Consider the following 13,716-nt stretch of genomic DNA (forward strand, 5'->3'; position numbering starts at 1 on the left):
CACAAACACTTTCGTGTTCCCAGCCTCAACGGACACGCAGGGGTGCACGTCCGCCCCGGTTCTGGCTGTGCTCCTCCCCTGAATGGTCCTTCTTATTCCTGCCGCTCTAGAGGCGCCCCAGAGGGGGTTGCCTCTGAGGCTTTGGGCAGACCCCTCCAGTCTCACTAGCAAGTCCGCCGAAGGGAAGGGACTCGGGCTCTGCCCTCCGGAGATCCTGCTGGCTCCACCCAACCGCCCACATTCTGGTTGTAGTGGGGCACATCAGTCCTCCTCAGCCCAGGCTTGATAGACTTCATCACATAGATAACATAACTTGATCATTTCAAAATAACCTGACATCATTTATAATTACAGACATAATTTGCTGCTTTAGTCTATACCACCATGCAACTCTGAAATGGGGGTTTACTTGCAGTAATTTCAGACAATTTCAACACAGCAGTTACCCTGCTAACCTGCAGCCAAAACGCAGCAGCTAAATGGTTAATCAGATAACTCAAACACTGCAGCTAAACACAATAGTAAGATTAATAACCTAAACAGAGCAGTGAGATTAATAACCTACACAAGGCAGTGAGATTAATAATTTAACACAACAGTGAGATTAACAACCTACACCCAACAGTGAGATTAACAACCTAAACAGAGCAGTGAAATTAATAACCTGCATAACCACACTGCATAAGTAAACAGTTTTGATAGCTGTGTGGCCCAAACCTCCACAGGAGAAATGTAGAAATGGAGATCCTGAGCTGCCCGCTAGCCAGAACTCACAGTAAAGAATATTTACTCTGGGCTCCACATCCCCTCCGTGCTCGGGAAATGTGAGAGTTTCACCCATCTACCTTATTCACAAAGGTGTCATCACGCAGGGACAGTCCAATATGAGGGTAAAATATTCATAATTTATTCATCTAATACATTTTTGCAATGTGTAAAAATGGTCACAATGTCAGAAAAAAACACCCTTCTTTAGTTATTTTGGTCACAGAGTTTCCAGAGAAACAGGATGTTTCAGACAGGGGTCCTTCATCAGCTGTGCAAACAAAGTGCTTCTGAATTAGTAGTAGGAGGAGTAGATGTTGAAATCATCACATTCATTCCATGGGGTTCTAAAGTTTAAGAGTGTAGATCAGGTCTTTTTCATTGAGTTTCCTTATTTCATTGCTGCCATAGTAACAACTGCCAATGCAAACAGATATGCCATTAATGCAGTGTCCATTAGTATTAAAATTCCTCGCCAGAGGAAATGACAAATCCTTAATTTTGATGGTCTGGACCTGTGTCAAAGTTGTGTGACCTCGGGGAGAGCCAGTAAACTTCCTTTCCTGTGATTCATTGCCTTAAATCACGGGTTATATCATTAACTCTGGCATGAAATTTTGCATTCACTGTCTGAGGAGTGGTAGGTAATTTAAAGTGTGAAAGTTCTCCCCTCTGTGCTGTTAATGAGGTCTTCATGATATCGACATGCTGTGAGTGGTATTTTGGGCTCACACACAATCACACACACACGTGTGTGCACACGCGCGCGCACACACACACACACACACACACACACACACACACACACACACACACACACACACATATACATACATACACTCACAAACAAGAACACAACCTCATCACACATCATGATACATTATTTACCATGTACACTCACATATAGAAAGATATTTTTTTTCTTGGTGCTAATGCTACATGAGTGACAGCAATCTGAATAAATTGAAAGGTAGAATTAAAAAAGGACCGAATAAAAATGAAAATATTCATAATAAATATAATGATGCAAAAATAAACTAAAACATTTACCTCATTCATTCACATGCCCATTCACATGACTATGCATGCATAAGTAGTCAGACACACACACAAACGCACACACACACACACACACACACAGACCTGCAATTGTACGTTTGCTGGCAATATAATATGCATAAGGTGAGGGAATGAAGCCAGAATCCAACACAGGAGCCAACGCCCACACGTGTCCTGGGTGCAAAGATACCCGTGAACCCAAAGTTTGACCTCTGTGGGGAACAGCCAAAGTTCCTTTGAAGAAGAAAATAAGGAAGGATCCTTCTAGAACAGCCGCTGAGCGCTCGCTGAGCTCACCAACACATTAGTGATTTACAGTGTGCTGTGTAGTAATGGTGGTTCTGTTGACCTTCTACAAAAGCACCAACGCCCTTTCACACACTTCCACTTTAATTTATTCATGCATTAATTTGTTTTGGATACATTAAAAGGCATCAGCTTTGGAGAACAGATAGTACCCTGGATACATGTGCCAACTTTCACTATTTTAACTTCAAAATCATTTTGTTTCAGAGAAGGTATACACGCACACACACACACACACACACACACACACACACACACACACACACACAGTATATTTATCAGTGTGCAATAAGATGAGAAACCTAACTGTATTACTTCACTTAACTAGACATGTCAGACCAAACCCAATGGAGGAATATTCTGTTTATCGAGAGTTTCTGATTTTCAGAGCATTCTGGGTATGTTAGGTTTTAAAACACATGCAGAGTTTTTAAGATCGAACAAACAAAAGAATATGCTATGACCACTGCTTCAGGGTCATAGCTATTGCAGCTGGGCTGCACTGACGTCTGAAACCCCACAGTACCGTGAACAAATTACTGCCAGGTTTTGTATGACATGATTCAAAGCCCCTTCGGAAATACTGGAACCACAGGCATGTGCTGATGGGTGTTCTGAAGGGAGAGTTTCCCTAAGACAGAGAGTTTAAATTTCGTCCAATTCCAAGTATAAGCACTGATGCTGTTTTAATTATTCTGGAGTGACATTAGTGTTGAGCTCAGAACTTTGGGGAGCGGGGGAGCATCTAATGGCCTGTCTGAAGACAGACACTGGGCCTGGAATACACATGTGCAACTAAACCAACCCAGAACAAGCTTTATTTCTTAAAATCTCACCTGCTCCAGGTAAGACCTGTAACCCTAAAGACCAAATGACCAGTGTTCTGCTTAGAACATCAGTCCAGCTGTTGGCAAACACGAGTCTGCAGTGGTTTATCTGTTTTCCAAGCTGCTGTGTATACGTCTTCTAGGAGTTTGGAGGTCCTCGTGTTTCTGGTGCGTGGGTGAGTCGTTGTCCTTACGCGACCCACTCCTGGATGTGTACTGTGCTAGATGTGTTGAGACTGCACTGATGCTGCACCTGCTGTTGTCCCCGATACAAATTGACCCCCCCTGCTGAGAGGATGAGGGGGCTGAACGCAGCAGCCCCAAGCCCACACCACCTCATTTTCCCGGACATCATTAACTGTTTCACTCCAGGCAGTGGTTAAGAGACTCACTGGTGACTCACTCAAATAATCTGTTTGATTATTACTGATTCCAGAGGAAGAGGGAACTCAAAGCAGAGGGGCCTGATCACCTCGTAGAACAGGACTGTTGTCAGGTAGAAACAGGTAGAATCTCTCTCTCTCTCAGCCTCTCTCTTGTTCTCTCACTCTCCCTCTCTCTCCCCCTCATTCTCTCCATCTCTCTCTCCCTCTCCTTTTCTCTTCAGATGAAAGTCACGGACTTGCCATCTCTACTATTGCCAGTACTCAGAATAAAAATTCACCACGATGGTATGTGGCATGTATGATATCAGAACCCTGATGTCTGATTTTTCACACATTGATCCCCTAATGACACTGGTTCAGAATCAGCCTCACAATTTTCTCATTGCTTTTCACAAGGTGCAGCATCAGAAAGAAACAGAATGAAAGATTGTATGTTGTATGGCAGTATTTAACTCTGAGACTCCTTACAGCATGAGCAATGTGTATGTCTAAGGAAAAAAACTGACAAAACACGCTCCCTAAGTGGATGTCAAAGGCATCGGCAGGAAGCCCTGAAATGATGGCCAACATGATTTTCTTTGAAAAACCAGGACTGCCTAAATGAAATTATTTCATTTGTTTTCATTAAAACTGCCACAAAGGCACTGTGAATGGATCATATCATGCTTTTGTGTTAAAGGATCTTATAGTGTTTGTGTTAAAGGATCACACCAAAAACACAGAAGGATGTTTTTGTGTCTGTCCTGTACCTAAAAGTAGATTATTAACATCGCCAAATGTGTCATAGCTGTACGTGTTTTACTATAGTTCAGAATTTAAAATGATAACATGTACTATTCTGTACAAAGTTCACTAAGCAGATTTATGACTTCAGCAATAGGTTCAGTTCAATTAAATTATTAAATTATTATTCTGTTTGATTAATATGTCTTACGTAATGTTTATATAAACCTATAAGTATATATACATAAAAATTACTTAACAGCCTATGAATCTTATACAACTAATATTCGAAAAGTCAGATTCAAATATTTTAGCAGTAGATGGAATGTTTTTAGTATAATAACCTACCTTGCTATGCAGGTAATAATAGATTTAAAACACAGGACTCACAGTCGCATGAGAACTGCAGCGTGGATAAAACCATTTGTGTTTTGTGCACGTCAGCGCTGATGTCAGAAAGGCACCAACCACTTTCCATCAGGTACTTGAGTGTTTACAACCATGGCTTAGACAGGACTCTGATAGAGGACACTATGACGATAAAGCAAGTCACGTCGCCAACACAGATGGACAAAAAAACACGGAGAGGTGCATATGAAACAGAGATTCAGAGCTTTTGGCAAAGAGAGAGAGATGGAGATAATGAGGAATGCCTCACCACCACATCAGAGCATCCAAGAAGAACTTTCAAAAGATTCATTCAAAAGATATTTAAAAAATCACGTTTTCCATCTTTTCCATCAATATTCGCTGCCCAGAGGGGACCAGTAAAGCACATAGAATTACATCAGAGAGAGAGAGAGAGAGAGAGAGGGGGGGGGGGGTGAGAAGAGGAGGGGGGAGGAAAAATTCTTGAAGTATGAGAGAATTTTACAGCTCCCCTCCCTCTCTCTCTCTCTCTCTCTCTGTCTCTCCTTCTCTCCTTCACTCCCTCTTTACCTCATCTCTTTCCCCTCTACCTCCTCCCTCTTTCCTAGCCAGTTAATCAGTGCTTTCCGATGTCAGACAGAAAGAGAGAGAGAGCGAGAGAAGAGGGAGGCCTGAGTGACAGACTGCTCAGACCCAGGGCACCACGCATCACCCGCTGCTCAGGTAAGACCCTGCACACTCTCGTCTCCTAGTCATGACCTGTTCTGCTCACCTGAGGCTTGTAGAAGCTGGGGGGCAGTAGTGTCCATGGGAACGCGCCTCGCTGTGCGTGTGGAAGGAGGCTGGGGTGTTGTGTCTGGTGCATTTGGTCCTGATATTTGTGGAGTGAGTGCCCTGGTGAATGTCCTCATGCCAGCGAGCACGCTGCAACCCAAATGAGCATTGTCATTCTGATTTTATTAGCCGAACATCTAACACATCACACAGTGCTTGTCTGTCCATCTGTCTCTCTGTCTCTGTGACCTCTGGAAGCCATTAGCCAAAGTTGTTATGGGTTGATCTGTTTGATAGTGTTTAGCATTCAATAACTGTTTAGTCTTTATGTTAAAAATAGCTGATGGGCATTACAGAAATGTAATTTATTTGGTCCAGTTTATGTGTGAACTCACAGGATCTGCTTTTTGGAGGGGCAGATTTTAAGAGACAGCAGTTATTAAAGCATGCATGTGTTTATGCAGTGGTGATCAGAATAATGTTGCATTGTTCTCTAAATATATACCATGTGTTCTCTAAATATATACCACTAAATATGTACCAGGTGTTATGAGGTTTTAACTAAAGTCTAATGTTACATAAGCCTGTGAATTATTGTAGTGATAACTACAAACTTCCAAGATAGTGGCTTGCTTCTAGCTGCTTTCCTTATATTTCATCCCCCCCCCCCTGTGTGCTTCCATCTCTGGTGGTGCTGATGTGGGAGGTGATTGTGCTAGCAGGAAGGTGTTGGAGATATATGCTCCTGCAGGGATTCTCTGCTCTGGGTGTTAATGTAGGTTCAGAGACACTGACTGACTAACTATGTGTGTTGGAGAGATGAATACCTCGCACTGACAGTATGCCTTTGTCCAGAAACCTAAAAGTTAAGAATTTCTTTTCCTGCTGATGTCTTAAAAATCAAATAACATGTTGCTGTTTCAGTCCCCAATTCTTGTCCATCATTAAACCTCCAGCTCCTCAATGTCATGTGAAGGAGAGACCACATTAATAAGACACTGTTCCCACTGACAACAAAACAAGACACCTTTCCCTACTACTGAATAGTGACAGATTGTCCCTTTAAACTGTGCTGAATCTATTTTCTGCACTTATGAGATAACACTTTAGCAGGCAAAGGTAACGTGAGGTTTGTTTGTAACTTGAGGCTACAATTTTGTAACCTTTTAAAGCAAATGTAAACATTAGGAGGAAATTTGGACAGGCTGTGATGTTTGTTGACCTGATTTTGTTTGCTTGCAAACACAGACACTAGGCGCTGCCGTAACACCGAGGGGTCTCTCTGTGCTGCACTAGCTGTGTTGTGGCTGCAGAGCAGTTCCTCAGGTGTTGTGTGGAGGAGAGCGTCTTCTAAGCTGTGTTGTGGGACAGAGTGGTTCTCATGGTCTCACATTGTGCTGTGTGTGTTGTGGAGTGGAGCATTAACTGACAACAGTGTGGTCCATGAGCTCTGCTGTGGAATGGAGTATCTTCTGTGCTGTGCAGCCCTGTGCTGTGGGGTTAGTCAATCTCTCTGTGTAGGATAGATAAGTTCCTCTGCTGTGATGCATTGTGGGATATATTAGTTCCACATGAGCTCCATGTTGCTTGCAGCATGAAGCTCTTCCAGGTAAGTTCAATGTCTATCGCAGGGGTCACCAACAGGGCATCAAGGAGCTCAAATGAAAGTTGAAAGGTCACAGAGGTCAGCAGTTGTTCTGATGGGGATAGAATAGTTAAAAGTACATTTTTCATGCAACTTTACGTTAACTTTGTATGTGTACGTTTACCTTACTGGAATATAAATTAAGTTTCCACTGAGATTAATGAAAATGTTAATGTGTGTGTGTGTGTGTGTGTGATCATATGAAGTTACATGTGATAAAACATTCATTTGAAAACCCCTGTACAATAGGTTTTGAAACAGTTTGAGAAACAGACGATGATCAGCCAAAAGGCCGTTAAGGACACAACCCCTTCTGTCTGAAACAGAACCGATTCTTTCATGTCTCTGATATGTTCTTGACACACACGTTGTAGGTGGGCAGACCCTGCTGTGACCTTAGACCCTGCTGTGACATGCTGTGAGGTTGACAGTCACCTGCACCTGATTCCAGATCAGCACTGCTACTCAGTAAACACAGGCCTAGAGCTTTTTTCACTCAGTTGACAGCCTGAAAATGTTAAATAATTTAAGGCATTTCATTAATAATATATTTATGTTAGGGTGGAGTAAGTCAAGGTTATGAAAGCAGTGAAATTTAAATAGAGCTCTCCTTGATAAGATCATGCAGTGTCTGTGTGCATTAGTGTGTCTGTCTGCACTACAGTGTCAGCACCACAGGTGTTCATCATTCCCTGTGTGTTAAAATAGTCCCTTACAGAGGTGGGGTTATACAAAAAGGTGACATATTGATGTGGGTTCAGGCAAATGTTTTGTCTATGCAGTTTGCCCAGTACACTTTGAAATTGTGTGTCTGTATGAGATGGAGCTGTAGAACCCTAATTAGATAGAGCTATAGAACCTTCATGAGATGGTGCTGTAGAACCCTAATCTGATGGAGTTGTAGAACTTTCATGAGGTGGTTCTGTAGAAGCCTAATGAGATGGTGCTTTAGAACCTTTATGAGATGGAGCTGTAGAATGCTTAGGGATGATTAGATCAGGTGAAGACCCACAGGAGATTCTGGCTGCAGCTGTCTCAGCACCAGCTCTTCACCAGTATGACTACATTTAGAGATGTGCTTTGCACATAAGTTCAGTTATGTTTTTGTTTTTTGTTTTTTTACATTTTATGCTCTATAGTTATGAAAAGTCATCTTACGCATTCATATTCTCTTGATATTTTAAATATCTGTTAATTAATGTCTGATTCCAGAGTTAATCATTAATTAAATCAGGTTTTTAGATATTGTAGCACTTAGTTCTCAACCAGTAAAATCACAAAAGGTGTTAAGTCAAATTGCTTCAGAACGAAGGTAGGTTAACCAAACAAAATAAACAAACAACCTCAACCTGCAAAAGACTTGCTCATTTGAAACCAAGTTTACTTGGTCAACCCTTTAAATCACAGAAAACTAAATGGTGTGAAGTTCACGCAGATCAAATCTATTTCAGATCTGTTGTTCTGCAAAAGTTTATACAGACTGAATGAGCGATCAAGCCTCACTGAGCAGTGCGTAATGGCTACTGAAATGACAAAAACAAGATCATATAAACACCAACATTAATCCCCACGTTTAACGTACCCCAACCTCTGATTCTGCGTTATTGGGTAACATATATTTCTTGACTATCAGTAGGCTTCGACAATCAGTTTGGTTGGCTAGCGTTAACTAGTTCATTTAGCGAGCTAATATGATTACCTCAGCTTGCATTTAAAACCTCCCGAAGTTAATGACAATTTTAAAATCAGACAAAAGTTAAGTGTTTGTCGTTATCCACAATGCTACTTATAACTTTATTTGGGGTTGTAATTTAAAATTTTTTTCCTGGTTGCACCATACTTAGCTACAGTTGTAAACAGCAACCTCCCATTGCTCCAGGTGTATCATGAGATAGGACAGTTTGCAGCTGTCACATACTTCATAATGTGTCCTGATGGGGCCAGGTTTAACACGGTTATTACAACAGACCACACAATCCAGGAATCAATCAATCTCTCTCTCTCTCTCTCTCTCTCTCTCTCTCTCTCTCTCTATCTCTGTGTGTGTGTGTTTGTGTGTACATGCACATATGCATGTGGGTGTGTGGGTGTGTGCTTACACATTCTGTAACCATTGCAATGTCATCTGCAGTTCTCATGTGCACTACAAATCACCAGTTTTGTGTGGTAATTTCACGTTACACAGCTACAGAGGCTCCTTTCCAGCCGTTTCTCCTCCACCAGCTGAAAAACAAGAAAACAACACTATTACTGTACACTGTACACAGGAAACACAGCAACATAGGTGATAATTAACCATGGGGGTTTTTCTGAGCATGCACCATAATGTTCTGACAAATTGGACCATAAAATTGTTTGTTTGGTTTTGTTTTAGTTTGTGCTGCTTTCAGAGGATCAAGTCTATGCTGGAAGAAGCTGGTGAATGAGTTCAGCACAGGGAGGTGATACACCACAACAGAAATTAAGAACTCTGAGTAAAGGGCAGTAAAATAAAAAGACTTCTTAAACTGAAAGAAGACAAATCATCACCACGCCTGGCAGACAAACGTAGGACCACAAGTTGTTCACTGCCTTCAAAAAATGTCCTTCCTCTTCCACTTCATCCTCGTCCTCCTCCCGAGCCCCGCCCTGCTGCTGCTCCAGAATGCAGCTCTTCAGTCTGCGTCTCAGCGCGATTCCAGGGACACCAAACCCCAGCCAATTAAAGTTGTGATATCGGAGCCGTGTGTGCGGGGTGAGCCCTCAGAGTCAGGCCAAGCAGAAGGGAGGGAGGTGGAGCTGGACGGTGACTCCACCGTCGTCCTCACGCACCGCATCCGTCTGCTTTCCGGGGCTGCCACGGCGGCGCCCGGCTGCAGCGGCTGCGAGGTGGACTTGGTTGCGATTCGGGAGCGAATCGAGAGGCTGGAGAAGGAGGTCTCCGAGCTGCGGGATAAGTGTGGCGGTCCGGACGGAGGCTGCTGCACCTCCCAGCAGAGTAAAGGTACCCAGGTCCCTTACAGCCGTTCCGCCTGCACGATACAGCGCACTCCAGCCGAGCGGTCGTTAGCCGAGCTAAGCTATGATCACACCGTGAACTGGCAACATGTGCACTGATGTCAGCACACTGCTTCTAACTCAGGACACACCCTAGTACTTCGGCCTGACAAATGCACTGGACATGACATCTTAAAACACATGCTTACCTGGTGGGGCTGGGGGCGATATAAATGACATGTTTAAAACTCACAGAAGGAAATTAAAAGCTTGATCAAATACAAAAGAGTCTTTTGTATTTTAGAGGTCAGTACTACACCTAATCCAAACTTTAGCTTTTTTTTTTTTTTTTTTTTTTTACATTTGCTCAGGCTTCTAGTTACACACGTGTTTGTTTACACAGACAACCCAGAACTTTATTATGCAGATATGCAGACAGATATTTTCCTTCCTAAATGCAAAAGTTTGCCAGGGTTGTATTTCCACAGCGGTATGTGTGTGTGTTGTTTACTTGTCTTTCTGCACCCAGGAAGGGGCTGTACTACTGTCAGTCCACCCACGGAGGCATGTCCAGATGACTGCAGTGACCATGGCCACTGTGTAGAGGGCAAGTGTGAGTGCTTCCCTGGGTTTAGTGGGCCAGACTGCAGCATGTCCAACTGCCCCAGCAATTGCCACGACAACGGGATGTGCGTGAGCGGTCAGTGTGTGTGTGACCCTGGTTTTACCGGGTCGGACTGCTCTGAGGCCTTATGTCCCCGGAACTGCAGCCAACATGGGCGGTGTGTGAATGGAGCGTGTGTGTGTAAATCAGGGTTCTCAGGCCCCGACTGTGCCGTTAAAGCATGTCCCAAAAACTGTAGCAACCGTGGGAGGTGTGTAAATGGGAAGTGTATGTGTGATACTGGTTTTACTGGTGCAGCCTGCATAGCACGGACATGTCCTGGTAGCTGTAACAAAAGGGGTCGATGTGTGAATGGAAAATGTGTGTGTGAAACTGGATTCACTGGTCCAGATTGCTCTGAGAGGTCATGCCCAGGAAACTGTAACAATAGAGGCAGATGTGTTAATGGACAGTGTGAGTGTGACTCTGGTTTCACTGGTGTGGACTGCTTGTCTAAATCCTGCCCTGCAAACTGCAACAATCGAGGCCAGTGTGTGGACGGTCAGTGTGTGTGCGACGAGGACTATGCTGGGCCTGACTGTTCCACCAAAGCCTGTCCCAAAGACTGCAGTGGCCGAGGACTCTGTGTGGACGGTCAGTGTGTGTGCTGGCGCAGAGCCACAGGCCCTGACTGTGGCCAGTGTGAGGACGGCTTCACGGGAGGTGACTGCAGTATAGGTGAGTGGAGCAGAACCTTCCCATAAACCCCTCCGTCTGGAGCACCATGTGAGGGGTCCGCTGGCATGTGGTGCTCCTCACGTCAGTCACTGTCTGATTGATCTGATTCTTACAGCCTTAAGCATTAATATGGGCCACAGACTGGCAGTTGCAATGGAAAAGCCAGTTTACTTACATATTTGTATTAACTGGTAAAAAAACATAATGGTTACATCAATATTGTAGCATTTATACTGAGAAATCTATGCGATGCAAACTGGTTTTTAAATGACCAGCATTAATCTGAGTTAGAAACAGGCTTCCTTAGTGTCTTTAGTGCCTTAAAGAAAATGTATTTGGGTCCTCGAACACTTAAAAAACAACTAACATCTCACGAACTACACATCTCAAAAAATAGAAACATCTCAAAAACAACACACATCTGTTGCACAGATAAACTCAGAAACAACTTCCTCAGCCTTGGCTGCTTGTATACACTGAAGTGCAGGTTGTCTGCAGATTAGACTGACTGAGACAGACTGCAGGTTTGAGAAAATCATGTGGTACCAATCTCTGCCCCTCTCTCTCTCTCTCTCTCTTCCTCTCTCTTCCTCTCTCTCTCTCTCTCTCTCTCTCTCACTCTCTCTCTCACTTTCTCTTTCTCTCTCTCACTCCCTCCTCTCCTCTCCCTTCGCCTGTTCAGTTCTAAGCGGTGTGTCTAATCTCAGAACCATGGACATCACGGAGTCTTCCGTCACCCTGTCCTGGACTCCACCTGCTGTGCAGTATGACACTTACCACATCACCTTCACCAGTGAGGTAATGCCCCACTCACCTCCACTTGCAGGAAGGCACACAGCCAAACTGTAGAAATATGAGCAATAAGGTAATATGCAGAGTTCAAATATTAACAAGTAGGGTTCCCCTTAGTTCTCCCTAGTTCACTCTAGATCACCCTAGTTCACTCTAGTTCTCCCTAACTGACCCTAGCTCACCCTAGTTTACTTTAGTTCTCCCTAACTCACCCTAGATCACTCTAGTTCACTCTACTTCTCCCTTACTCACTCTAGCTTAACCTAGCTCACTTAATGGATCACAATGATGTTCCATTTCTATTTTCAACTTTCATTTCCTCATACACTTACTTGGTTTCACACCGCCCCCCCCAACACCACACACACACACACACACACACACACACACACACACACACACACACACACACATCACTACCTCATCCTCCAACATTATTTGCCCAATATTTACTTGCACTTATGTGGTTTACCACAAACCACTTCCTGTACCATGACATTCACAAGAAATACAAGAGTCAAGAGGCATTTTATTGTCATTTGGAATTTCACTCTGAGGTTTCTCCTCCACATTGCACCTGTCTGTCACCCACAGACCTGCGGTCTAGAACAGTGTGACTGATGAAACTGCTTCACAACAACATGAACAACAGGCCAATCTAGTGAACTCAATGTAGAAAAGAGCTGTCAGTGCAGTCTTACCTAAATCAAACAGGAAATGAAACTCATCCAAGTACAATTAAACATTAGACAAAAACAGAATCTTTAAAACACCTGGAAAACTCAGTTAATTAAAAATTAATTTGGAATGGATGGATTTTAATTCCTACTGATCTATTAAACTGTCACATTTTACATTTTTATTTAATTTTTCTCATGATCGCACGAGTGGTATTTTGTCTAACGTTCAACTTGTGATTTCCTCTCAACATCTTACATCAGCTCCTCAGATCTAGAGACCCTACACCAGGAGCTCAGTTCATATCACAGCAGGACTGCTGATCTGCGGATAGATTCCTTCCTCCTGTGTTATAACAGCCAGTTCTGTTCAAGCTGTCAAAACTCCTGTTCCTAAATGCTGCCTGTCTGATTGTCGCACAGATCAGGGGCGGTGTGGGATGGGTGTGAGCTCTAAGAAAACGTTCCCTTCCCTCCCGAACTTTCTTTTTATGCCCCTGTCCTCTCTCCAGACTCTTTGATGCATTTCAGCACAGATGGGATCCCTCAAGGTGCTGCACGGGGTCACGGCACCATTTTTAGGACACATGCCTCTGAGTCAGAGCGAATCGAATCAAAGCTAAAAGGTCAATTGCATGCAGAGCTGCGTGAGTGAAAGGACTCCCACCCTGCTGACCACCAGGCTGCCTACAGGCCATGCTTTAGGCACACTGTTTGGGATCTCACACTCAGATATCAGCTCTGCTTGGAGTTTGTTGCCGTTACTGTTGTTTTTGTTCTTGAGCGTCAGAGTTGCTGGCAAGCACTGCACATGACGACCCAAAAACTAATTTTGTTTGCTCATGGTGACCCAAAAACTGATTGTTTTTGCCAGTCTATGCCTCACATACGGGACACGGAAGGGTATGTTTATTCGAGAGGCAGAGAAATCCAGCAATGGAAAAACCAGTCAATTGCTTTTGATATCGGCCTAAAAAACTCTGATTTAGTACGTAGTGAGTGACAGTGCCAGTACTCTCTCTGGCAGTGAAGCGTGAAGTCACGGCAGAGTTCCAGTGATGAGCCAGGAATCTTC

The 13,716-nt window shown here is 43.6% G+C and overlaps 1 protein-coding gene across 5 annotated transcripts in view; it reads left to right on the forward strand.

The window, feature by feature from the left end:
• Positions 1 to 4,985: 4,985 nt before the first annotated feature.
• tnxbb (tenascin XBb) overlaps positions 4,986 to 13,716 on the forward strand; it is a 30,592-nt gene continuing 21,861 nt past the window's right edge. For 2 of the 5 annotated variants that reach the window (XR_014123011.1, XM_027020404.3), the window contains exons 1-4: positions 4,987 to 5,158; positions 9,229 to 9,837; positions 10,360 to 11,172; positions 11,855 to 11,970. Coding sequence is in view for 4 of the 5 variants with exons in the window: in XM_027020404.3 (XP_026876205.3) it covers positions 9,435 to 9,837; positions 10,360 to 11,172; positions 11,855 to 11,970 (1,332 nt within the window). In the remaining variant the exon portion in view is untranslated. Of the gene's footprint in view, positions 5,159 to 9,228; positions 9,838 to 10,359; positions 11,173 to 11,854; positions 11,971 to 13,716 lie in introns of all 5 variants that reach the window. The other 3 variants (XM_081711763.1, XM_027020402.3, XM_027020405.3) reach the window with 3 other exon arrangements.

Source organism: Electrophorus electricus, chromosome 4 (genome assembly GCF_041902795.1).
Source record: "Electrophorus electricus isolate QZ-2024a chromosome 4, ASM4190279v1, whole genome shotgun sequence".
NCBI lineage: Eukaryota > Metazoa > Chordata > Actinopteri > Gymnotiformes > Gymnotidae > Electrophorus > Electrophorus electricus.